The sequence below is a fragment of the Chaetodon trifascialis genome, chromosome 7 (assembly GCF_039877785.1).
Source record: "Chaetodon trifascialis isolate fChaTrf1 chromosome 7, fChaTrf1.hap1, whole genome shotgun sequence".
Taxonomy (NCBI): Eukaryota; Metazoa; Chordata; class Actinopteri; order Chaetodontiformes; family Chaetodontidae; genus Chaetodon; species Chaetodon trifascialis.
Genome location: NC_092062.1, coordinates 10,885,275 through 10,911,038, shown reverse-complemented (window position 1 = coordinate 10,911,038; position 25,764 = coordinate 10,885,275). Strand labels below are relative to the sequence as shown.

At 41.4% G+C, this 25,764-nt stretch overlaps 1 protein-coding gene across 1 annotated transcript; it reads right to left on the bottom strand.

Annotated features, from left to right (window-relative positions):
- Positions 1-247: 247 nt before the first annotated feature.
- Positions 248-25,036, bottom strand: emc2 (ER membrane protein complex subunit 2). Its single transcript, XM_070965771.1, has 11 exons — positions 24,966-25,036; positions 24,024-24,137; positions 19,545-19,609; positions 18,489-18,574; positions 16,712-16,769; positions 12,090-12,175; positions 11,734-11,793; positions 8,277-8,358; positions 7,928-8,038; positions 6,081-6,185; positions 248-893 (listed from the first exon to the last, which is right to left on the bottom strand). The coding sequence occupies exons 1-11, from the start codon at positions 25,015-25,017 to the stop codon at positions 807-809; spliced, it is 906 nt and encodes a 301-aa protein (XP_070821872.1). The 5' UTR covers positions 25,018-25,036; the 3' UTR covers positions 248-806.
- Positions 25,037-25,764: the final 728 nt, after the last annotated feature.

Genomic DNA, 25,764 nt, shown 5'->3' with positions numbered 1-25,764 from the left:
TACTGAAATGACAGAGGTGTTCTTCAGCGTGCTGAAGTTGGTTCAGCTGCTGTCCGGGGAAACTGAAAGGCAGGATTTCCCAGCTGAAATCATTGGCAAAGAAGAGGCCCTTTTTTATGCCTCTATTACCACTGCTGCATTCACAGCGACAACTGTGTCACTGCCGGGGACGTGTCACTAACTCAGCTGCTACACTGCTACAAACATCCATGAAGAAAATGCATTTCTAACTTGTCCAACTAATAGTACAGTCCAACTTTTATTAAGACATTCTGATGGATAAGAAAAAAAAAGTTTTATTAGATAAAGAGGTTTCATTTACAGATAGTATGGGAACAGTTGAGGACGTCAGTGCAGACAGGTGGTATCTCCACATTGTCTTTATAAATAGCATTTACTGTACAGCTTGTCATCTGTCCTGGTCAGAGTAATAGCCTTGATGTGGATGTGCTAATTAGTGATATTAGTTCAAGGTGAACCTAGAAGACAGCATGGGATGGGAGGGACAGTATGATGCAGTCTGGGGATATTACAGCTCAGGCAATACTATGTTCAACTTGTTTAAGTAAGTTGGAGTATTTGGAATTTGCTGTTGAGTTTCCAGATGGGTGGGGGAATCTTTGCATTTGAGGGAAACCATGTCTTACATTGTCCATGTCAAGTTCAATCAATTACAGAACCAAACTTGAAGAGATAAAGAGAGAGAGAAAAATTAGTTGAAGATTTGGTTCTGATCACATTGCAAGGCTATTTGAGCTGCCATGTTGCTCCAAGTGGCTGTGTGTGAACAGACGGGATGAGGGCATCTAGGACATGGTGATCTGCATGGACTCCAGCATCTCCTCCACCGCCTTCATGGAGCATTTATTCTCCTTGGTCCCACGGCCAGCCAGCTGCAGGTCAGAGAGGGAAGGTGAAAAGGCAGAAAGATACAGAGTGGGACAGTGAGAGAAAGAATGAGAGGAGGGAAACAGATCATCAGATCATTAGATCTGCCAACAAAAGACACGGAGAACCAGCGAAAACAATGCAGTTTGCAAAGCTAGAAACAAAAACTAATCTGCAGCAACACTGATCATTAGAAATGGTAAACAGGTCATGCAATGTAAAATAATACCTCTAATCTATGGGTTTGTCCTCGACTGTTGCATAAGTGCCATTTTAGTCCTCTGTGTGTTTTCTGAGACAGGATGCCCACATGATTAGTCCACTTCCATGGCCTCTAGTACAGGAGTACATAACACTCCGCTCTAATTTCTGCACTGTGTCCAAAGGGTTTCACAGGAAGTGCCGCAAATTATAATCTACAGGCACATCCAGGATTACTCATGCATGCACATAAAGACACACTTTTTTCAGCCAATTAAGCTTTGCAACAGAAAAGGCAACCCCCTCAAAAAAAGACAAAGAGAGAGAGAGAGAGAGAGAGAGAGAGAGAGAGAGAGAGAGAGAGAGAGAGAGAGAGATATGACTTTCTCAGAGATATAATGAGTCAGTTGATTTACGCCATATTTATAGACAGTCTGAGTATGTCCAAAAGGATTAGCAAATGATCACATTCTGTTTTATTGATGTTTTTGACACTGTCCCAACTTTTTGGGAATGTGACATAAAATGAAGTTACATGAAAACATTTACTGTAAATGAACAAAACCAAACATCAACAGCTGTGCTGGCAGCTCTGTGGGGCTGTACTTAAGCACAGTGGTGCTTTGAGCTAACAGCTAACATCTGTCACATGTTAAGCAGGCACAATGTTTACCATGTTCACCACCTTAGTTTAGCATGTTAGCATTTGCTGATTAGCAGGAAATACAAAAGTACAGCTGCAGCTGATAGAAATGTTATTAATTTTGCAAGGTATTTAATTACAAACGAAAATATCTGAAGAATTGAAATTTTAAACTGATGATGGCACAAGGCGAACAGTCATGGATCACTAAGGTTATTACAGTTCATCCTGAGGGGCACATGAACATCTTTGCCAAATTTGGAACATTTCCTCTAAAAATAGCAAATATCTTATACTGTGATAAAATCTAGGAGACTCACAATGGTGCTCAAAATGTGCAAATTAAAGCCTCTGCAATTTCAAAAACCAGAAGTTAAATCCCCAGGACAGCCTGCAGCGTATCGATCATCATCTAAAAATCTGTTGCTGTGTAAAAGCACTGCAGATGTCAGCAACAACTACAACAAAGCCGGACAACAACGGACAAGCAGGAGGCAACAGCATTATAGAGCTCTTTCAATTAAATCAGTGTGAAAACACCATTACCCTGAATCAAATACAGGCAGGGGGTACGGTTTCAAAGCACCTCTGGACAGAGCACATTCTGCATGTCCTCCAACGTGAGAAATGAACCCCATGAGCGCATGTGCACACTTGATCAGACAGAAGCACACACACTCATTGAAAACACAATTACAAAACTTGAAACACACGGCTGGCTAAAGAAATGTGTACCTTGTGCCCTGACACACTCCCTCCTCTACATTCTATTTGTGGAATAACAGAAAAACACTCAACCCATTGCTGAACATAATGCAATGCTGTTAATGCTGTGAGGCATATATTCATTCAACCTTTGGCCCTGCTCAGGCGTCTTCAATCAGTAACTGTAGCCTAAACCTTGCCTATACTGTATTTCCATGGCAAAAGTTTTTTCCTTCCTCATTTGCCAAACTCTAACTTAGAGAGGGCAGTTGGCTAAGGTGTGCAATTGGCTGCGTAATTTCAAAGTGTGACTCATTCTTCTAGATTTAGTGTGTGTGTGTGTGTGTGTGTGTGTGTGTGTGTGTGTGTGTGTGTGTGTGTGTGTGTGTGTGTGTGTGTGTGTGTGTGTGTGTGTGTGTGGTTGCTATAATGATCAGTGCAGTGCATTTCATTGCCTTGCTGCCTAATGCGCCATTACCCCAGGCCCGGTAGTCAATTATCTCCTCAGCCTGAGGTGAGACCACCACATTAACTCCTGCCCTATTCTACAACGGTAGGAGCACACAAGACAGCTCCACATCTATTTAGAGCATCTGATAATAGAGTCATGACGCAGTGGGAGCCTGTGGTCCGTGACAGAGGAGCTAATGAGAGAATCTGTTTAGAGAGTTAGGGCAGGAGGGCAGACCATGTAGTGCTGCTTTGAAGCCCCCTGCACCTACAACTCACACATCTCAAGATCTTGTATGTCAACCGACCTCAAAGAGGTAATTACTTTTTTCTGTTTTGGCCCCAGTCAGTAGTGACCTCTCACTGACGTCTGCTCCCACTTGCACTCACCTGCCCACCTTTTTCTCCCACTGAGGTATGACAATCACCAGGTACCAGAGCGTAATAAAAGCAGACGACTGACACGATCAACGCTTTAAAGGGGTCATCAATCAGCAAGCACAAGCCCACAGCAGCCTGCAGCTGTCAGACGGAGGCCTGCACCACCGCTCCCTTTTAAAGATCTCAGAAATCATTTGACTGGGGGGGGTCAAAATAAAGGACACAGAGCTTACACCTACTCATTTAACTTGTCTCACATAGCAACCACAAAAACATCTACCCGCACACGTGTGCGTGGTGCCAGGCTTGCATACACACACTGTACGTACAAACTCACAGCTGAGTTGAAATCCCAGCACAACCTCAGTATTGCCAGGCAACTTTACAAGAGGTTACAGAGCAGGGCAGAAACGGGGGGGCGGGGTGACGCTCACATCATGTTCCCTGGAGGACAAAGGTGTGACTGACTGAGCTGTCTCATTATCGTCACCAGGAGGTCAAAACCGCATGTAGTCAAAACTTAAACACTTGTGCTTTGTCCACTGGCTTCTAAGAGTAGCGGAAGTGTTTCAGTCTGTCATCGTAACAACTCAGCTCAAACATTCACTCATTTTGCTCTGGGCCACGACAGCATGGTCTTCCTGTTATAGTGATGACCCTATCAGCTTCCTGAGACTCATTTGCACTTCAGTCTTGTCAATCTATTTTGATATGTCAAGTATAAATATGTTGTCTGTGCCTACTGAGCCGTTAGTCCAGAGAATCTACTTAACTGTATCGTCATATGTAAGACAGTGTTTGGATAGCAAATTGCTATCTATTTGATTCATTACAGCCAACATCACCAAACACAGATGTGTTCCCTGTCTGTGGGTAAACCCTCTCCCACACCTCCTTGGCAATAAAGAAAATATTTAAGCAAGGAAAACATGTGCCCCACTACTGGCTATGCTAGTGTCTCAAAGTACTGTTATAATGGGTCTATTTCAAAGCGTGCATGGTGTACTGACATACCGCCTGCAAATTCAATTCTAATCCAAGCATTGGATTAATGGATAATGGATTGATAACCACTTTGAAATATGAATATATAATTCTGTGTAATTAGTGTAATGTGATGTCAGAAAAGAGGGTTAATTTAGAGACTGACAGGATTTTTGGCAGGAACTAGTTGTTTCACCGTGCTCTTCTACTCAACCTCAGTTGTCCTATCAGAGCCTGACACACCAGACCCTTTATTTATTTTCTTCAGATATTTGAATGCTGCCTTGTTCCCTCAAAGTATTATTTTCTTTTCTCATACTTTGTCCCTCTCCTCCTTTTGGGCCTCTGACTTATGTGTAAAAGTTAGCAGTTTGAGATATTCATCTTGTCCCCTGCTAGGATCAAAGGCTCTCCAAGACAGTGAGGTAAGGTCAGCAAGAGCAGTGATCAAAGTGGAGTTAGTGTGGACTTGACATTAATCGAGACATCTCATTGAGTAATTTTGTTGACCAAACCACTTCTACATTTTTCTGTTTATCAAGGAGATTTATGATACATATTAAGTGTTAACCTAAACAAAACAGGCTGCACCCTGTCAGGTATGACACTTCATTCCACTTTAACTCAAAGCTGAGGGAACAAGTTAAAGCTTAGAGCTCTTCCATGACACTTCTACAAGAGCTCCAAAAGAGCGCAGCTACTCACCCTGACATTGCTCACATGAACACATTTTCCAATAGAGCCCTCATACTTGTCTGTGTGCTTAATATGTGAAATGTGTCTATGAGTGTGGTGAGACGAGGTCTTTAGAGGCTCAGCAGGGAGTTTCTCTCAACAGGACCCACAGAGGCTGAGTGAGGAACCACTTATTACATGTTTAGCTGTTCATGCCCAAATAAGCAACACATATGGCACGTATGGCAAAATAGATTTCTTTTAAATGTGCTTTTATTCTTGGGTTGCCATGACAATGGCATAAACTATTTTAGTGATACCATCTGAACAGCTCCTCACTTTTTCCCCCTCCTTGCTTTATGATATGTAAGCACACATCTCCATGTTTCTTCTCATGGATCCTCAAATGAACACCAATGGGTCCACTGGCCCCCAGCAATCAGATTTATTTTAGTGAGGCCTATCTCGGAAGATCTGTTGATTTAATGTTAAATGCATAACAAGTTAAGAAATTCTGCAACTGAAGAAATAACATTAAAATCTATAATTAGACTTGTGTATTTGCTGGGGACCTCCTACGTTTAGTTCAAAAGGGTCACTGAACTTCACTTTGAAAATCACAGAAGGAGCCGATCTTCTGCTACAGCCTAGCGTGATTGTCGTCCTTAGAGAATCAGCTTGTGGCTCGGCGAGAAGCTCATCTACAAAGCCAGAGCATGGAATAAAGTCTTAGCAGACGCTGTGGCCTTAAATCAACACATTAACAATAAACGCAGCCAGACACACACCAAAAGACACTGGGGCTGTTATTAAAACACTGCAAGGCAAACACAACCTTCAGGGCTGCTGTACATTCAGAGGTCATTTGGTGGTGGAGAATGCTTTTCACATACTATGCAAATGAGGGGATTTCTGGATGTCTGCATATTGTGTGCAAATACTCCATGAAAGCTAAAACACAACAGAAGAGTCATAAGATAATATGAACAGTGGTTTTCACTGTCTAGTGGAATGAAGGTGGATGTGGGATAAGCAAAGATGTTTTTGATAGAAGACAGAGGCTCCAAAGACATGGAGGCAAGACAAGAGTAATGACAAGAATGAAACAGATATCAAGAAGATCAAGTCAAATAAAAATCCATATGTGACTCACCTTATAGGCTCTATTTATTTGAGTGGCAGCCCAAGCAGCGTACTTCATATTGTCCTTCTTCACCTTGGCACTTACTTTGGGACTGGCAGCGATGTGACTTGCAGACTAGAGGAAAAAAAATTAGAAAGGAAGAAGCAGCAAAGGAGAGAACAGGGGAAGGGGTGTTCTTATATCAAAACTTGGTGAAACGGCAATAAAAGCGTAATTGAGATGAATGTGCAACCACTCTTACCATCTACCACTCCACTAGTCATTGTGGCAGAATGAAGAGAAAAAACAGACCTTGGCCTGATGACACAGGAGAAATCATTTATGGGGAGGAAAAAGTGAGTGCTTTAATGCTTCATACGTAAATTGTCACTTAACGGGGCCTAATTTCTCCAACACCATCGATTCTCGGCGATGAAAGGACCTTGCATGTCTTCAAAAAAAAAGAAAAAAGAAAAAAAGAGCGGCGCACAGTGAGAGGAGCGCTGTGTGAATCACGGTTTCTGCCTGCCCCGACAGCTCCCCTCCGAACCACAAATCCCGTGTCTTTCCCATGTTCATGCCATCATCTCCACAAAGCAAACCCCAGAGGGCTTACCCTGCCTGCACTTCAAAGCTCTCCCTACCAGTGTGCTGAAACTTTAACTACACACCAATCAACCTGGCCCTGTTTTTTCTATCAAATGGTTTGGCTTCTGTATGTTTTAGTAAGCATTTTCTTTACTTCTTCAGTTTTTTTTTTAACTCAAGAAAAACCTTAATTTAGATTGTGTCAAGCCAAACAGGCTATCCCCGAATAACAGTGTGCACTGTTATAGAGGGGAATCCCCATACAAATGTTGTGAGTAACAAACCCACAACCCACCTGTGGTCAGTGCTACCAGGTCCTCTGTCGAACTGACTCAGCCAGTGTGAGACGGTGAAAGTTTCCTGCCCTTTCACTGAACCTCCTGCACCTGTCAAGATCTGGACCACCGAGACTAGTTGACGATCTGCAAGACACACTCTTAAGACAGATGTGTGACTGATACAGAATAAACTCCCACCTGGAGAATCCATTAAGGACCCAAGTGTCATTGGATGACTTGTCAGGAAGCCGTGCAGGGCCTGCTCTGTCTCCAGACGAATGTGAGAGTTAACAGAAGCATTTGACTTTGCCCTGCTCCTCCTGTACTCTGCACCTCAGGGCGCTTTCAGAGGTGCTATGAGGTGTTTGCACTACCTGAAGACTCCCAGTGCAGCACAGAGGAAAACACTGAGGTTCTCTGTGTTAGACCTGCTTCCCCTCGGCACATTTTATTCCTTGCTTCACTTCGTTTGTGTTCTTATGTCAAGTCTCACTTGCATATGATGCATTGGCACTAGCAGACAACATCCTGTTTAAAGAAATATGTAGATGAAAGGGCTGTTGGCTCAAGACTACAATCAAACTGGCACCTGGTTGGATAATTTGCCAGTGACAAAATGCTTGCAGCCGTTGTGCTGCTCTCCCTCTTGCTCTTTTCTTTTTCACTCCATGACTACTTTATTTATTCAAGTCATAAACATAAAAAACGTCTCACCAAAGGGGTATTATTACTAAAATAAAGAGCTCCAGAGGGGCAGACTTTTCCGATGCTGGAGTTCACCGTCTGAGTCAGCAGTGAGTTGACCTGTCTGAGAGCCCCTTCTTTGCTCTCCCCAAAAACACACTTACACACACAGACTCACGGTACAGTCTTGCTTGACACACTCAGTGGCCAGCCTCAACCTTGACAAACCGCAGAGTTACAAAAAAGGTTCTACTGTTTTTGTTTTTTCTTTCTCTCCCTCTCGCTCCCTTTCTCTTCGATGTTCTTTTCATGCAAAACAGTACTCACCATGTACAGACCAAACAATGCCCTCATGTTTCGGTTGTTCAGCCTCAGCGCCTGGGCAAAATACTTTCTGGACAACTCCAGGTTTTCCAGCCCCCCCTGTGTGTACTTCACCTGTATGAGGAAGCATTAAACACGATCAAATAAGCTGTGCTAAAAGGCAGCACGAGCAATGACAGCATGACATCTGAAAAAGCAATACATGACAAACAAGTGTAAACACATCTCCTTTCATGAGCCTATATTCCCAATGACGTTAAGTGCGTGTCGGTGTCTCTCGGTGTTACACAGAGGCACGTTTATTCCAGTTTGCCCCCCATGCTTGATGATGGACGTCCAGGCGGGTACCTACCTCAGCATATTGCTCACAGTACAAGTGATTGTGAGGATTGGTCATCATCAGCTCCTCCAGACAAAACGCAGCTTTTCCATAGCTGAGGAAATGACAAAGAAAACAGAAACCCGATTGATACAGCTGTGAATGTGTCATCCTTTAGCTTGCTCAACTGTGAAGCGCTACGTCTATGGCCAATAAATTTACAGGTATAAATCTGAATTGAGAACTACATGGGGTATTGGTGAGTTTACATGAGACAAAATGATAGCCTACACTGAAAAGATCTGTAAAGATCCACCACATGACTTTAAGTTTATTTACAGGTTTACGGTCAAGGTTATTCAGTCCAGACAGCTGGCAAAGGTAAAAGCCTGTCTTGTGTGGTGATTCTTCCTCCTTTGGGGACACTGAGTGAGGATCAATCTTGAGTCAGTCTGTGTGTTTTTTCAGCCTTTAATGTGTAGTTAACTACCTTCCTGAGGTCAGCACTACAGTAAGAGCTGGCACACTGTGCCTATACTCAGATGAGATCACTTCTCAGCAGCAGACTGCTGAGCTGTTGACCTCACACTAATCTGCTGCCACTCCACTTCTAATACACAGTTTCCCCTTCACAGGCCCAGGCCAAGACGAGCTAAGATACAGTATATCATTGAACACAAAGCCATAAAACGTCTGTGTACCTAAGAAAATAGCAGCCAACACACACAGAGCAAGGCAGAAGCAGTAGTAGCAACAGAAAATGGGGCAACACTGACTGTTTATCAGTACATCCAAACAAAAGCGCATGTCCAAGCTTTCACTTCTTAAGTAATGTCATTTTATAATTTTCCTGTCCAAGATTGAACATATTTCTGAATGAATCTTATCATTTAAAAGAGAAAGAAAAAGACTGCTACTTGCATTAACAGGCTTTGACACTGTGATAGATGAGGAGCAATTTCACTGCTAAAGATGCAGAGGTTTTTTGCAGGAACCAAATGTTGCCTGCCACAACATGAAGAAGTCTATTTTAAGTCCGCCATGGTAACTAGCTGAAAGATTAACAGCATAGGAGGAAAAGAAAGGTGGGGACAGAGAAAGAGAGAAATAAACAGGGGGAAGGGGTTGAGTAGAGGGGGAGATCAGAGAGCTTGGAAGGTTGGGGGCTGCTTACAATTACCACTTCCTCTCCATAAAGACTTTCAGATGTGTTCATGCAGTGGCCTGCTCCATCAGCCATCAACCAGAATCTTGTACCAGAGCCAGACTCTTACCTCTTCTACTCTTCCTCTAAGCCATCTAACCTCACCATCACGGAGCTACTCTCCTAAGCCCACTCCTTACCACAGTGTTCGAGTAAGGTTGTAGCCACCATCGTGCGCAAGACTGTAAGAATCATATTTGTTTCTTTTGGAGGTTAGTAAAACCATCAGCAGTGGCTCTCCCCCCATTTTAATACCACACTCTGCCTGCACATAAGACAGAAATGGGTTCAGACTGTGCAAAGTATGTTTGAAAAAATGATTACTATTTATCCTGTAATTCTGGATGACCAGTCCAATTTTGTTGAACAGTCTCATAAGCTGGGTTAGATTTGGAGCCAACAGCAGATTCCGACAGAGGCTCCATGCAATACTTACAAACAGACAAAATAATCTCCTGTCCAACACTGCTGGCATAAGGATTGTTTTAACTGTGACGACTCAGAGACTATTAATTATGTTTTTAATGTGTTAACATTGATGGCTGTGGCGACCCAAACAATGGCAGCGCAGAGACACACTGCTTTGTTTATTTTTAGCTGCGAGGGTGTTACGCAGTGAAGGGAGGAGAGTTTATTTCTCTACATCACCCTCTGTTTTCTCTGGCTGGGGGGGCGGGGGGGGTGCCACCACCTTCTCCTGGGAATTTCACAGCAAGTGCTCTCACTCTCTGGCCCCTGCTCTATCCCTCTGGAAAAGAGTGGCGATAATGCCGGGCTATCCGGAAGAGGAGGAGGAGGGGAAACAGGGAGTTTGTAACCCAAAATAAAGAAAACAAAGAAAAGAAATTGACACGCCTGTAGATAAGGGGCTGTGGGAGAGAATGGTGTGATATTAGAAGTGTTGGGATAAGCTGGGAGATAATCCGCTCACCCCTGGATTTCCTCTGGCTACTACAGCAATAAAGCCTCCCAGACAAAAGCATGAAATATCCAATAAGTAGCCTTCTCACCGCGCTACACATTCCAGCTGCCACTGCCCTCGTACCAGAGCAACCAAACAACGTCAGCGTATCCACACACACACACACACGCAAAACCACAGTTCAACTACAGACACTGCTTCACTAACTTCTGAGCCCCAGACAATTAAGGATGGATAAAAGGCGACACAAACAAAATCATTTTTTTTCTTACACTGCTCGCCTGTCTGGCAATTCTCCTTGGCAACTGAGATATCAGTGGGAGGCCAGGGAGTCTGTCTGCTCTCGTATGTAGGAGAGGAGGCTTAGGGCCGAAATCCTATTAAACAACTCTTATGTGACGAACATGGACAGGGCTTCATTCAGACCCCTGGCTGAGTTAGGCATCTCACCGCCTTCCATTGTGGCCATCCAACGGCCCTCTGGAGATCAAGCCATCAGTCTGATGAGAAGCCCTGTTAAACTGACAGATACACCTTTAACATATGGCGGCCTTACTGGAAACAGATTACTGATTTCTAAGGCACTTTTATATGACAAACATCTGTCATTAAAGGAAGAGTACCTACTTCAACTCACACACAGCAACACAAAGCCGATACACCTCAAACATTCCCTTCTGTACATTTTGCAGTACAGGATGATTGGGCCTATCACTGTTCATTTTTTATCTTTTTGCTATTATGATATATGAATTCACATTCACATCGGTTGTCTTGGTGAAGTCCCACATGGTGATGCCATGCCCACTTATTTAACTGATCTGAGGAAAAGTACTTGTTTTCTTTTTTTGGCTAAACTATTTCTTTCATTAAGGCCGTGTCGAGTTTAATCACTGGCTGAAATAATTGCTGAGCCCTTCTTTATCCCACCATTTACCATTTCTACCTTGTCTTGGTTGCTTTTCAAAGTTGCAGTTTTGAAATCTATGCTCCTCAATACTCATTAGATAATTTTTGCATTGAAAGAGAGAGCTTATTTTATCCTCTGTGTAAAATTTACCCATGACAGCTGATGAAAATGTCTCACTTTGACTGTCTGTTGGTTTAACTGGGTTGTAATAAAACATTAACAATAATGATGTGGTACATAATGGAGGAAGAGGCTGTCCACCTAGCAGTACTCCTGAATGGATGTATTAATACAAGAAGGTGACCTTTGTTCAAAATTGTCACTATTGTGTTAAATGCCATTAGGAAGCAAAAAAGGAAGAGTAAATATCCTGGAGATTTTTGCCTGTCTTTGTGTATAAAAATGAGCTATTACTAAGATCATACTGTTGCTTTAATTATAAAAATGTATTTACTCATGTTCGTTGATATAGAGCTCTGACAACTCATGCCACGCTTCCTGGTCACCAACAAACCTGTAAGCACAAAATGACAAGTTCTACATCAAGTCATAACAGTACTTTTAAAACAGTGAATACATTTGTTATACAGTGAAATAAAAATACCAAGTATTACCTTTTACAATAACAATAATTACAGTCATCCAACTATCAAGTTAGAAGAAAGAGATTGCTGGCATTATATGTACAAGTTGTGCCAGCTCAATTGAAAGCAAACTCAGTTTGTAATTAAAATAAAAGCCAGGGGAGCTGGGGGCATAAGAGAGGGGATGTGGGTTGGCTGACCCTCTCCCCCTTGTTGAAACACTCACTGCTCCAGATACTCATTGAGCTCCCGGATGGCTTCAGTGCTCTTCCCCTGGGCCTTCAATATGGAGATCTTGCGCTTCCTCGCTGCCTGTAGAGCAGAGAGTAAACAGGATTAGGAACTCAGCCCCTCGAGTGTTTGTTCGAAGGGGGGTGAGAGGATGGGTGAGTGTAAGAGTTGTGTGTTTAAGTGTGCACATTAGCGTCTTTTCAATACACCACAATCCATACTGAATCATTTCTATAAGATGGATCAGCACTTGCATTACAGCAACAGCCACAAAAATAAAAGAACAAAAGGCACAAACAAGTTAACTTTGTCACATTTATTCATACTACTCTTGTGAAATTTAAATGAATACAAGCCTACGGAGACATAATTGGAGATAGTTAATGGCCATGTCCAACAGGAGATGGACACACACATTATGAGTCAATGTTTTGGAGTTGGAATGAGCTCAGTTGCTTAGATAAAGTGATGAGTCATTCCCTAACCAAGTGGGGAAAATGGCACAATCCCCCAAACCCCATCGCCTGTCTTCCTGACAACACGGCACGCATCTAGCGCTGCACCAGCCCAACTTACATCAGCTGAAAATTGCTTTCCGCTTCATTTTGATGTTGAAGTAACCTTAAGGTGGATTAGATTCTCATCAATCTGAATTAGAAAACATTACTCCTGCTGCTCTGAACTTTTCTGCTCCAAATGTCTTACTCCCAGCAACCCTCCTCCTCCTCCTCCTTCTTCTTTTGGTAGTAAGTGAAAACCGTAACAGGAGGCTGCCGCTCCATTAGAAGCGCACTGCCCTGTCACAGCCTATTTTATTTATGGACTAGCACTTGATTGAGTGGGGCTTCCTCTCCTGCATTCATAACCAAAGCCATTGACGGCTACATATGAGTCATGTCTTGGGGGCTTTAAATCTGGGTCTTTTTTGACACTAGCATCACAAGAAATCCACTATCCATCAAGTTAGAACTGGGACCTGCAGAGACACTACAGGCTCAACTGCAAAGCAATATTTTAGCCCCTTGGAGGAAAAAAAGCATGCATGCAATGGGTCAACGTCTTGATAAAACAAAGAACAACTACAACATCAACAGTAAGGATATCTACCTACACCACAATGCATCATATTCCCAAACACACTGATCGCATCTGTAGAAGAGTGTATTTTTAGAATCAGGGTGGTCTAAAAACAACTTGGGAGAAAATTAATTAAAATGTGTTTCGAAGCTATCAAGCAACAAGGAGCGGTGAAAGGTCAACCCATGTCCTCCGACTATGAAACAGATCACACCACTTCACGTCCAGTGCAATCCATCAGAACTTGATGCTATGTGAGATTCAGGAATTTATACCAACTTCAGACTAAATTACAAGCATGTGGGATCTTTCCTCATCCAATACCAAAAAGGGAAGCAGGAAAAAAATTAAACAAACACTACAGTGATGTTGAATGTGGATTTTTGCACTTGTGCGCTCTCCACATCACCACAGCCACCTCTCCTTTTTCCCAGCTTTTTTTTTCAATCCCTGATAAAGAACCACTTGGGGCTCAAAGGAACATATGGAAGTTGGTAGCCCAGAGAGTCACACAGCACTTTATTAAACGGGATGCAATTCCAAACCACTGCCCTCTTGCCTCCTTTCTCTAACTAATGATCTAGAAAAATATGGCAGTGGGTCTGATCCCTCTGTTGTCATGATTCTTTTTAATTAGTGCTCTGAGGAGATCTTAGGAGTGAGAACTGGATTATTTGGATCAACCCTGGCTCACTGCTGTGACCCACCGCAACCTTTCTTTATAATACGAAACATCACAGCAAGGGTGGCACACCTAGCACACTGGATGGAGGAGAATAAAGAAAAGAGAAAGAGCAAAAGACAAGTTCAGACAAAGACTAATGTTTCATGATGCTGTTTAAGGTTTGTTTAGAAATGTACATAGCAGCAATGGAGGCATTTTTAATTTTCAATTCTAATTAGTTACAAAACAGAATGTTATTTTTGATCTATTGCATTACTTTGGTTAATATATTTCATATTTATCAGTAAAGAAAAATCTAAATTGAGGCTTTAAATTTTACAAGACTTGATCCACACAAATATAAAGTCATCCTACAATGAATCTAAGTGCATGTGATGGTGGGTCAACCTCAGGAGTAGTCTATGTGACCTCAGTGGCTTTTTTAAGAAATAGTAGCATTTTATATTGAACACTTCACTGAGGCAACTGCACGTTGATAAAAAAATACATTGGTACATCTTTGTTGCTGATGTTGTGGGGAGCATCTAAAATACTCACAAGAAGAAATAGAAAGGTGGAAAGAAATCCATTTATAGATGCAGAATTTTGCCAGATCATTGCTGTAGGTATTGGAACATAGCAAGCAATGGAAGGGCTAAGAGTTTGAAACATTTTTTGGACACCGCCATGGCAAAAAAACCTTGAGCAATTTTTGTTGATTCAACAATTTTGGTTAATGGGTACCACATCTATTCCACAGCCTGTAATTACAACAGCTCAGTTTCCAATCTCTGCTTCACATGCTGGGATGCCTCGCAAGTCTTCTTTGTGGTCGCCAATTTTCCGCCATTTCTCTGGCCCATCCCCTGCCTGATTCTCAAGAGTATGGTGGAGAACATGTCAGGAGGAGATAGCCCTCACTCCAAGACAGGTGACCTGAACGATGTCATCATATCATCGCTCCACCCTCTGCCATTACACCCAAGTCATTCAGGACAAGGATTGTGGGAAAAGGGTTTGAGGATTAACATCCCAGGGACAGAGGACCTATTGGTCTGTTTTGTTCCATTCCCGGCCCCGAGTTTGACTGACAGCCTACACTCGCTTGGGTGGCAATGTTCAGCACGCAGAGACCAGGAAACCGACCAGTCCCTTTCCGAGGATGTCCCTGGAATCCCCAGAAGATCTGTGCCATGTCGGGGAGGTGCCCTGGGATTTACTGAAATTACAACTCCCATTGTCCAAACAGAGGATAAATGCGAAGCAATTTGCTGCAGATTATGACAATTACTTAAACATAAATTTGCTGGAGCAACACCCATTTTGTATATGAAAATGACAGTGTAACAAGCAAATAACGGGATTTGTGGCTTTTACTTCTATCTTGCGTTGGACAGCTTGACTGGGACAAAATCTTTTCAGAATGTTAACTACAACCATCCCAGTATGTTTTTCTTGTCAGACATGGCATGGATCAAGCCTTGAGCATAACTGAGGAAAGTCAACTGTTTTTGCCATTTTGTTTTTAGCAACATCAGATATAGCTTTTAGGCAACATCAGCCTATTGTGATAGTGTCTATACTGGACCAAAAGCTCAAACAGGTTAAAAAACAAATTGTTATTGTAGCCCTTCCAGACTACATCTCAAACACAAATGCATTTTCACAACTCCTGCACACTTTCGTTGTGAAATTCAGCCTATTCCTTGCCTTAAAAAGATTAAAAAGTGTGCATGACCACTCTTTTAAATTTAAATATAACTGAGGGGAGCTGCCCACAAAAACAGTCCCATCCCTTGTTTTAAAAGCTGACTTGCCAATCTGACTTGCAAACTTCCAACAGCAACAAAAGCGTAAAATAAACAGAGACGGTCTTGACAAAGTGAAGATGGGAGTGAGACACAGTGTGGGGCAGCAGCTGTGGCTCGATGAGGAGACTATTCCTCGATGCCATGGTGGCAGCAGGTGAGGCGCATCAGAGCAAGGTAAGGGTTATTGGTACTTCAGGTATGTTTTTAGTTGTTTAAAGCAGATAACTGATGATAAAATTAATGAGGAATCGCATGGCATCCAAAACGCAAATGTCTATGCTGTGTCTGCAGCACTGAGAGAAAATGTTTAATACATCTAAAGCGATCCATATGTCAGCATGGCACAGGAGACATGTCTTTGGGGTGAGAGGTATAGCCAAAATAAATAAGGTCATGGTTTCTTCTGAAAACCCTTTAAAAGATTTATTTTCTTGCATGGCCACATGTCCTTATGGAAACAATTAACAGCAGGTACATTATGTTTTGGGTTGGTGGTGTGGGATTGGCAGAACACTGGCTAGACATGCTTCTGCAAGTCATTTCACAGAGATGAACAGTAAATTGGGAAGAAAAGATAGAGGGGATATAGCTTCAGAGAAGGTTATTCAGAGCTCTTCTGTATCAACTGCACAGCTCACAGACTTTGCACCTGAAGCCAGTAGCCGGAAATGGAGAGGGTGCGACAGGAGCTCAGCCCTGCTCACTCAGGGTGGGGGTCTAAAAGGTCCACTAAATCACCATCTTCAAAGACCAGACCTTTATTTACGCTTTACTTCCACCAAACATGTCTGCCACTGACTAAAACCATGAATCATCCCCCCCCCACCCAGCCCCCCCCCCCCCCCCCCCCCCAAAACACTTTTCAGTTGTGTGGGTGATAGGCTGATCAGCACTGTGGTTGAGGTCAGAGGCCAAGGGGAGTTTAACTTAGCAAACTCACACTGCTAACACCAAAGTGCCTCAGCAGATTTAAAGCCCTCCAAAAAGCTGAGACCACAAAGTGAAGCGAAGTAGAACGCTAAGCAGAGGGATTTTCCCCTTTCTCTCCCTGCTTCTCAGTCTTACCGTATTGGTGGGGTCGTCTTGGAGAATGGCATCGTAGTCCTTGTTGGCCTCGTCGTACCTTTGGAGAGAAAAGAAAATAATACAAATTTGTTTTTAAACCAATCCCAGTCCCCAGTCGAGTAAAATTAGGTAGTGGGGAAATCAAGCAGAGTTCAAGGTAATCAAGTTTCTGTATACAGCGTGGCAGGTTCCTATGATTACACTGAGGCTGTACAGAAATCAGCTGTGATATAAAGGAAGAAATAAACACTCATTTAAGTTTAGGTTGCTGGTCACACAGTCGACATTGTGAAAGGCTTATATCACTTCACAATGAGATATGAAATCAATACAAACAAAGCACACTGTTTGAAGATTGTATTTTCATTTGATTGTATCCAGTTTGATTCACCTTTAAACAAAAGTAAATTGCTGCTTTTGCATTCGTCCACATCCACAGCACGCTCGTTGGTTCAATTGTCCGTCTCTTGGCCCATACATGTTACCACAATACACACATATGACCCTGATAAGCGACAATATCCAGCACAGCGTGCCTCAAACTGTTGGACTGAGCCCACATGATTCTGTTTAAAGGGGAAATTTATGAGCTGTAAATATCAAATCATATAGTAAAGAAATCTGGGAAGAGGAGGCATGTGCACTTCACTTGTCATGTCAAATCAGGCGCTGAAGAATGATTTTAGAAGTTTTTTTCTATTAGGGGCAATCTGCAACGCTGACGTTTCAGCAGCCAAAGGCGGGGATCAGTGATGAGAAACTGTCCCGCCCACAGCCTGCAACAGACAGAAGCAACTCTGGTTCCCATTAGCACTGAAAAGCCCCACTTCCAGCGCTGCTGCTTCCCTCACATTCACTTTATTACTCAGCCACACTTTGGGAGATTTCAGATGGCACCAGGCAAGCACTCACAAGCCACTTTGATTTGCTTTATTTATTTAGGAACCAAGTGTGTGTGTGTGTGTGTGTGTGTGTGTGTGTGTGTGTGTGTGTGTGTGTGTGTGTACGTGGAGGGGAAGGGCCTTGCTGTTTGAAGCCATGTCATTCAAGTGTAGCTCTGTCTGCTGCCAATTAGATCCCAGTGTGCCGTTTATTTAATCTGACAGTGCCGAAGCAATCAGTCTCAATTATCACATAAACTCTGACATAACCGATAAACCAGCAATGGTGATCTGGGTGGGGAATGAGAGCGAGGTAGTAAACAGACTGAATTACCCCCACTTCAGTTCAGTATGGCTAAAATACTCCCTGTTTATCTTTTCTGTTCCATTCTGCAGATTCAAAAACAAAATTTATCACTGAGATTGAGATTTTGGTGACATGTCAATATTTACAGGGCTAAGACATTACTTTGCCCCAGGCGGGAAAGAAAGCATGAACATATGGAGGGCAGAGAGAAAAATACAGAGAGATGGGGAGTAACAAAATAAGGCAATGACAGAGGAACAGAAACCAGAGAAGATTGAGGGACCCCCAGAATAACAGTGGAATCCAACCACTTCCTTCCCGGGAATCCCTAACTCAGGCTAAAGGGCCACAGGACTACCCAGTGCAGAACCTTTCCTCTCTCTGCTCCCCTTTTCTCCAAAGGAATACTGGGTGATCCAATATAAACACATCTTACCCCACACACATAGTGTACTCACACACACCCAGACCATTGTACCACTTTGGATATGCTAAGGTTCTCGCATCCAAGCCGCCCAAAGTACCATGTAAAACAGAGAGGCTGTGCTTGTTTTTGTTTTTTTGCCTCCTCTGCGACTCTGATGCTTACCTTTCCAAAGCTTCCAGCCTCATGCCCGATAATCGCTTGACTCTGTGGCTATCTGAAAACTGCTTCTCCAGTTCCTGTAGACAGGTCTGCAAGGATGTGGGCAGAGGAGAGAGACCAATTATAGTTGGCTGTAACTGAACTTTATGTTACACTCCTGCTCTCACACACATACCTCCACAGACACAAACCACCTGTCTTGAGAATGTCAGTTTTGGCCTGTGTTTCAGCAAAACAAACTTAATACACTGATATAAAAGCAGGCTGTTAAAGGTGAATTTCACAGTCTTAGATGTAGGAGTCTGCTGTTAATACTGTATGTTACCCATTTAGGCAACCATGCTTGCTACCATAAAAAAGGAGAGTGAGGACACTCTCTGCCACTTCCTCCTCTACACATAGCTTGACTTTGTTTGATCACGCAGTCATGAAAGAGGTGGGGAATGGTTACAATCACTTTCAGCATTAGGCTGAAAGAGATGATAAACTCTGCAGTGTTACCTGAATCCTTTGCACTATCCTTTGCAATCCTTTGCATCTATCAGCTAAAGTCTGTTAGCAGGGCTGAAAGGATAGCCAACATGAGTTCTGCCTTTTCTGTACTCAATGAGTCATTCTATTGCCAAGGAGTTGATTCATTCATACTAATAGGAGTTGAACCATTTCAATTACCATGAGCTCTTATCTTTTTTTTTTTAATCCCATGCAGATTTGACCATTTTCAGAGCAATGAATAGTTCAACGTTAACTCAGAACCATCACATTAAGCTTCAGGATGGCAAATAAATCCTTAGGGAAAAAGCAGTTGAACTCCATAAATGATAGCCAAGTTCAGCGAACACTTGAAGCAAGCCTCTCCGCTCATTTGCTACACCCTCTAATTCCAACTCTCAGCAAATTGTTTTTCCAAAGTACAGAGAGAGTAATACCATTTGGCCAAATAAAAATCAGATTTTCACATTTGGCAGAGGGGGTGCTGCAAAGTAGGAATGGCTGTGAGAGAGTGAGCGATGGCTTTTGAAGCTCTTGGGTGTGTGAGGAAGAGCGGTAAAAACTTACCAGAGCCAAGTCATCTCGACTGCAGTCCAGCGCTGCGATCATCACCTGCTCATAAATAATCCATACTGGGCAGAAGAGACAGACACAGAAGACTGTTAACGCCCTTTCCATTCCACTGTCTGTGTGTAACATGAAAAATGATATATTAAACTGTACACTTGATGTCCCAACTTAGAGAGTGTCCCCAACATCTGCACATCATGTTTTTTACTCACACACACACACAAGCTTCCATGATGTGAATCAACAGCTTAAGACTCCAAAGAACATTTCCATTTCATTTAATATGTAATGCTACATTTACTATCCTCTGTATGGAATACATGGAAGATAATGTTGCTTGTTAGAAACCAAATACTAATTCAAGACTTGGACAGCACTACAATAATAGCAATAATAATAAACGAAGGAACATTTCAAGTAAACGCCCTTATATGAGGCTTTGCAGTCATGTTATTAATTTTCCCACAGTGAGTTGGAAATAAATTACTAATTCAATTTCAGCAATAATGTTACATTGGAGGAAATTAAGTGTAACATAACAAAGCTGTTACATTTGTTATAACCACCTCTCTATTTCAAACTGAAGCTGAATCTGAACTATGTAAAAAAAATTAGCCTACACTCCCCAACCACAATTAATTTTCCTCATTAATAGACGTCTTCCTCACATTTTGCACTAGAAAAATTGAGACATGGAAAAGGTGATCTTTGAAAGCACAGGAGGAAAAATGGATATAGTCACATGCTGGGCACTTAAATGAGAGTAAAGCTACTTTTTATATGGGGGCGTTGCGAACAGTTAAAAAGACTGCTGATGCGCTGTGAATCCAAAGTAGCTGAATTAACATTTCTGTACAAGCCATGCTGTTTCTCATGCCTTGCTCTGTGTCGTGTAACAGTTAACATAAAATATGTATTTTAAAATGAACACAATATAAAATTTGATCAGCAAGTCATCCTGAAGTATTATTAATGAGTTTGCATAAAGGTTCTAGATATCCTGGCACTTTTCAACACTTGGAAAGACTTATTACTGAATGTTTACAGTGAATTACTTTTGGAAAATGATTACATTTCGAAGACGCAGAATCCTCCAACAGTCACATCTTAAAAAATAAACTTCTGCAGCTTGCGTTTTTAATAAACATGGGCTAAAGACGAAGGGCTAATATCTTGCTACTGTGACATAAGAATGTGATACTGATGTTCACATTATGTTGTAGAGTGGTTGTGCCGGGTCATCGAGACAATTGCAACAATCTCAGACATCTCTGTTTTGTCCACTTTGTACTCCATGATGCTGAGCTCCTTTTGCGTAGAGACCCTCTGGTTGAATACTGGCAATGTTTTTTTTCCATACATAAAAAAAACAATCTCACACAAGTGTGAAAAGTTCAGCACTTATTCATGTATATGTAGAGAAAGGCATGTCATTAACAGACAAAATCATTCCTTTAATATATTTCACTTGGTGGTTAGCTATAAAAAAAATACTTTTTTTATTATTATTTTTCCATACAGTCAACTGTAACATTATAACATGCTGGCTACAACAGCCAATTAATGGAATTAATACATATTAGACAAACAGCTCTGACAAGCTCTTACATTCAGCTCTTACATTCGGCCAAATGAACACCCCTTGTTAATTGAAAGGAATAATAAAATTCAGCTCCACCCAAAAAGCGTCAGGTTATGCCAAAACAAACAAATGCCTCTAGTTTTTCTTGACTTTAATGATTCCAACTCTTGTTTTGATAATTGCCATCATTTCACAGCCAATTTAAGAGCTGGTTTCAATAAAACCATGGCATGTTAAGTGTTTATCCGCCTCTTTTGAGGATTGTATGAATCATAATGACTAGGGGAAAAGGGAGAGTTTTATGGGGTAATGCAACAGGACAGTACTGTTATAATAGAAACCACGACCTTTGAGATGTTAAGGTGGGTAAAACTCACTGCGGCAAAAATATTGAGGGATCAACAGCCTTAGATAAAGAAGCCTTTATGAATCCCAAGAGGGGAAACTCTGATGTTAGCATACTGTACTCCATGCTCCACTAGGCAATGGATGGCGCTCAGAGCTGTACACGGCGACATATATGTAACAGGTGCTACAAAAAAAACTGTCTGTGCGATAAACAAAATTACCACAGTAGCATCCATGCAATATAAATTTGCAATGCATGTGTGAGACAGCCTGAAACAGCGCTAAAACACTTGTCTGGATGGAGATTGAACATATTAGTGTGGACACTGCCACGGCTGCTTCTGTGAGATGAGGGTTTATGTGCTTTACGGTGTGTGAGGAGAATCAATTCTGCAGCACTATTCTACTTGGTAGTTGCTGTCTATCATGCACTTTAAAAAATCATGTGCCAGGCTGCCTGGGGTCCATGCATCCAACAGTTTCTGTGGACCGGCAGCCATATTGGTATAGGGAAGCTGCGTCTCCTAATGCATGTTTGAAGTCTATCGAGGTGGGAAAATCATCATAACTCCCTGAATTTACAACTAAGTATATTCTTTTTTGATTCCTACATGTTAACCTGCTGCTATGACATGATTTTAGAAATAATTGGACTGAAATAAAAAAAACATCATTACAACAAAGTTAAAAGGTCGAGTAAATTTCTCACAGGATTCGCAACTGTGTTTTTATATTTAAATTTAAATATTTAAATATTCACATTCTGGTCATTTCCATTTTAAGTCACAAATTTCGTCCAAAAAAATGTATCTCCAGGGTATCAGCAAGGTTGTGCAGAGTCGCAGTTTAACAGTTACACATTCTGATAAGCAAATCTTAGTTTTGTACCACTGAAAATAAATGACTTGCGGCTGCATGCTTATACAAGATATGACCACTACAAATTTAGCTCTTAACTCCTAATGCACAGAAAGATTCATGATGATTGATATATATATATATATATATATATATATATATATATATATATATATATAATTTTTCAGCATTTTACTGATAATATAACTTCACTTTTATTTCTTTCTTTACCTGACAGTTAGCTGAAGTTAGTATCATGACAGCTATTTAACTTAATGGTACCTTAGCGCAAATGAAAACAAATGAAACACTACAAAATGAAACTATGCATAACAGGAGAGGTGAAAATGTATGTATATAATGGGAAGTGGAAAAATAATTTCCCTTGGTAAACTTTCAATGAGGAATAGCAGCTCTTGTTATGTTGCTTTTGCAGGAAGGCTTCACAAAAACATTCAAGGAGACAACCCTTAAATAATGAGTCCTTTTTATGAAGTGATGTCAGCCCAAAGACCCTAGTTGTGGCAAATGTCTTGAATCTGTTGCATTCTACTGAAGAACAAAAATGTAATATAAATTCTATTTTTGGATGATATAAATTTACTGAGATTTGTACTGCTCATTTGGGGCGTAATGTACAGATGGCAAAAGGTGTTGTGTCCCTGCAACTGACCATTATGAACAAATGAAGAAAATGTTTGCGTGAAAACATTTCTTATTCAGGTTTGGATGGTATCCTGTATACAACAATAATGTCCTTTGCCAATAATATGCCTATATAAGTGATGCACTCATTTTGGTGGTTTTAAAGATGGTAACAGACATGTTATACTCATGCTACAATTTTGTGGCCTGTGCTACAAAACTTTCAATCTCTGTAGCACCAGAGCTATGTGTAAAAAAGTTAACATACAGTCCTGATGCTTACTAATGCACCTTTCATGAAACCAAAATTACTGTCATATTGTGTCCCTTCTTGCAGTATGTCTGGAATACAGTCATCTTTCAAAGGTATTTTCTTCTTTTACAGATATACTACTTGTTTATTTTTTGCAAAATTGTCAAATCAGTATTCAGTTAGTAATCAGTATTTTACTTTTCACCCTCAAATCTCCTAAATATGTGTTTAATGCAAGCAATCTTCTATTACTGGATTTGGCTTTTCAACCATGACTGTCTCTATCTGTGTTTTCCACATCACAGGAAACTTAAGACCCTGTTCAGGAATGTATCCAAAAGAAAAATATATACCAGAAAACAGAGCAGAGAAAATAAAACCTAGACAGCAGAAATTCACCCACTTGGATCAGTCATTACTCACACAGTTGTACAGTCAGTTACAGAGGGACATTCAGCGGGTTTCAACAATACAAAGCAGCACATCAGTTAAACCTCTGAAAGGACCTGCAGACTATACTATATCTAGACTATATCTCTTACTTCTATATAATGAGAGAGCAGCAACAAGAACATTGTGGCAAGCTGCCCATTGTGTTATCACCAAAAAAGCAATGTGTTTCCCCGGGTTAAGTGAGTTTGTCATAAAGTCTATAATTTCCTACACTTCAGTATGTTTACATAGTTTTTAATGTTAATGTCAGTGAGGAGTTGGCCAACTCCTCAGTGTGTATAATTGCTAAAATGTTCTCTGGAATGATGTAAAATTACATATTGACATATTGACTTACTGTCATCTCCCAGTTTAGATGCATGTTCACTGATGAGCTCTTCACCGACATCCACAATTTGTTCACTATTTCTGGAATTATCTTCTCTCCATTTACGCAGCTTGTCTCTCATCTCTGTGGAGGAAGTGGTGAAACCATACAGACAGTTGTGATCTGGATCAACACGTTTTCATCATCATGTAATCAAGCCTGGTCCTGTAACTCTTGGACCATGCAATGCACAGTGTGGAATGACATTGCGAGAAGCAAAACACATGACGCTTTACTTTAATGTGCAGTAACAGTGAACGTTTGTCATTTATTTTCCGTCACCTGAAATGACGCGTGTGGTTGTACTGAAGATACTGGAGCTCATCACACAACCCCAATACATTAGCCCTAACAATGGCATTATCAGAGAGGTACAACTCCTAACCATTATGGTTACGTTTGCGTTGTCAGTAACGTTAACGGTAAGCTCGAAAGTGCACAAAATGACACCAGCATGACTGTACTATTATTTTTGTGTTCTACGTTTGCAGAACCAGAAATATTTTGCGACGTAGCTAACGTTATGGCTAACGTTACCGTTAGCTGAAGCCTTGTCTTGCCGTGGCTGACGTCCACATGCTACAGGCGCTACGTGGTAAAAAAAAAAAAACACACACACATACGTCGCGTATTGCTTTCCATGAAACACTACTTTGGCACAAATGATGACTATTAAGCTGCTATGGACGTACTGCAACGTTTTAGCTGAACCCGATACGTTAGCTAACCATGCTAACTAGCAATAGCTACCTCCGTTACACGCTGACTTGTTAGCTCCTATTTTCAGTCTGGGATAACAACGACTGTCCCCAATGGTCTCGCACAAGAAAAACACAAAGAAAAGACCGAATGTCTTAAATATAATATGTCTCGATGACACTGAAGGAGAACCCATTTTATCTTTAGTCTTACCTTCCCAACCGACATCATACATTTCTGATACCGACGCCATCTTTGACAACATACGCCGTGCTACGTCAGGAACTTACAAGCTGTGGGCGTGTCTGACAATAATAATAATAATAATAATAATAATAATAATAATAATAATCATAATCATAATCATAATCATAATCATAATAATATGCTGTAATAAGAATACTTGTTTTCAATTGTTATGAGATGAGATATGATTGATATGACTTAAGAGAAATTTACATATTTATATGAACAGAATCACTTCTTGTGTTGCCCATGACTTGCATTCAGGTTGACTTTATTGGTCATTTTGACTTCAAGCACAAATTGCACGTGCTGGCCTGGGCACAGGGCACGTGTGATTCCAGTATACTGTCAACCTACATTTGCATACCCACTGCACTGTTCAGCAGTCTGCAGCATGTAACATGATGGTTAGCAGGCTACGGCAGACATTTACAATCCAGATGATGCCATTCTCATGCTCCATTTCCATTTTTATATAATTTGCCTACTAAGTATTAGGTAGGACGGTCGGCTGAGCCTAGAATCAGTTTCTTCCGAAAACATGAAATGTGCTTTCCAAGCACATCTACCATTTATCCTGATTCCCCTCAGGAGCCTCTGTGAATCTCATCCCCTCCCTGTGTATGCTTGCTTACACACTTCTCTCTTACCACATTACACACTTGTTGATGTGGGCTCAGCACAAACTTGCTTACAGAGACATTTCAGAGATCTGATGTCATATCCAGTGCTGCTGGCTGCATATACCCTACTGTTATGCATACTT

Excerpts from the sequence above, each read along its gene's own strand:
- emc2 (XM_070965771.1), bottom strand. The coding sequence starts at position 25,017 with ATGTTGTCAAAGATGGCGTCGGTATCAGAAATGTATGATGTCGGTTGG. Across the intron at positions 8,039-8,276 it reads ACTGTGAGCAATATGCTGAG|GTGAAGTACACACAGGGGGG; the intron begins GTAGGTACCCGC and ends TTCCTCATACAG. Across the intron at positions 6,186-7,927 it reads CATTGTTTGGTCTGTACATG|TCTGCAAGTCACATCGCTGC; the intron begins GTGAGTACTGTT and ends TTTTTCCTCTAG.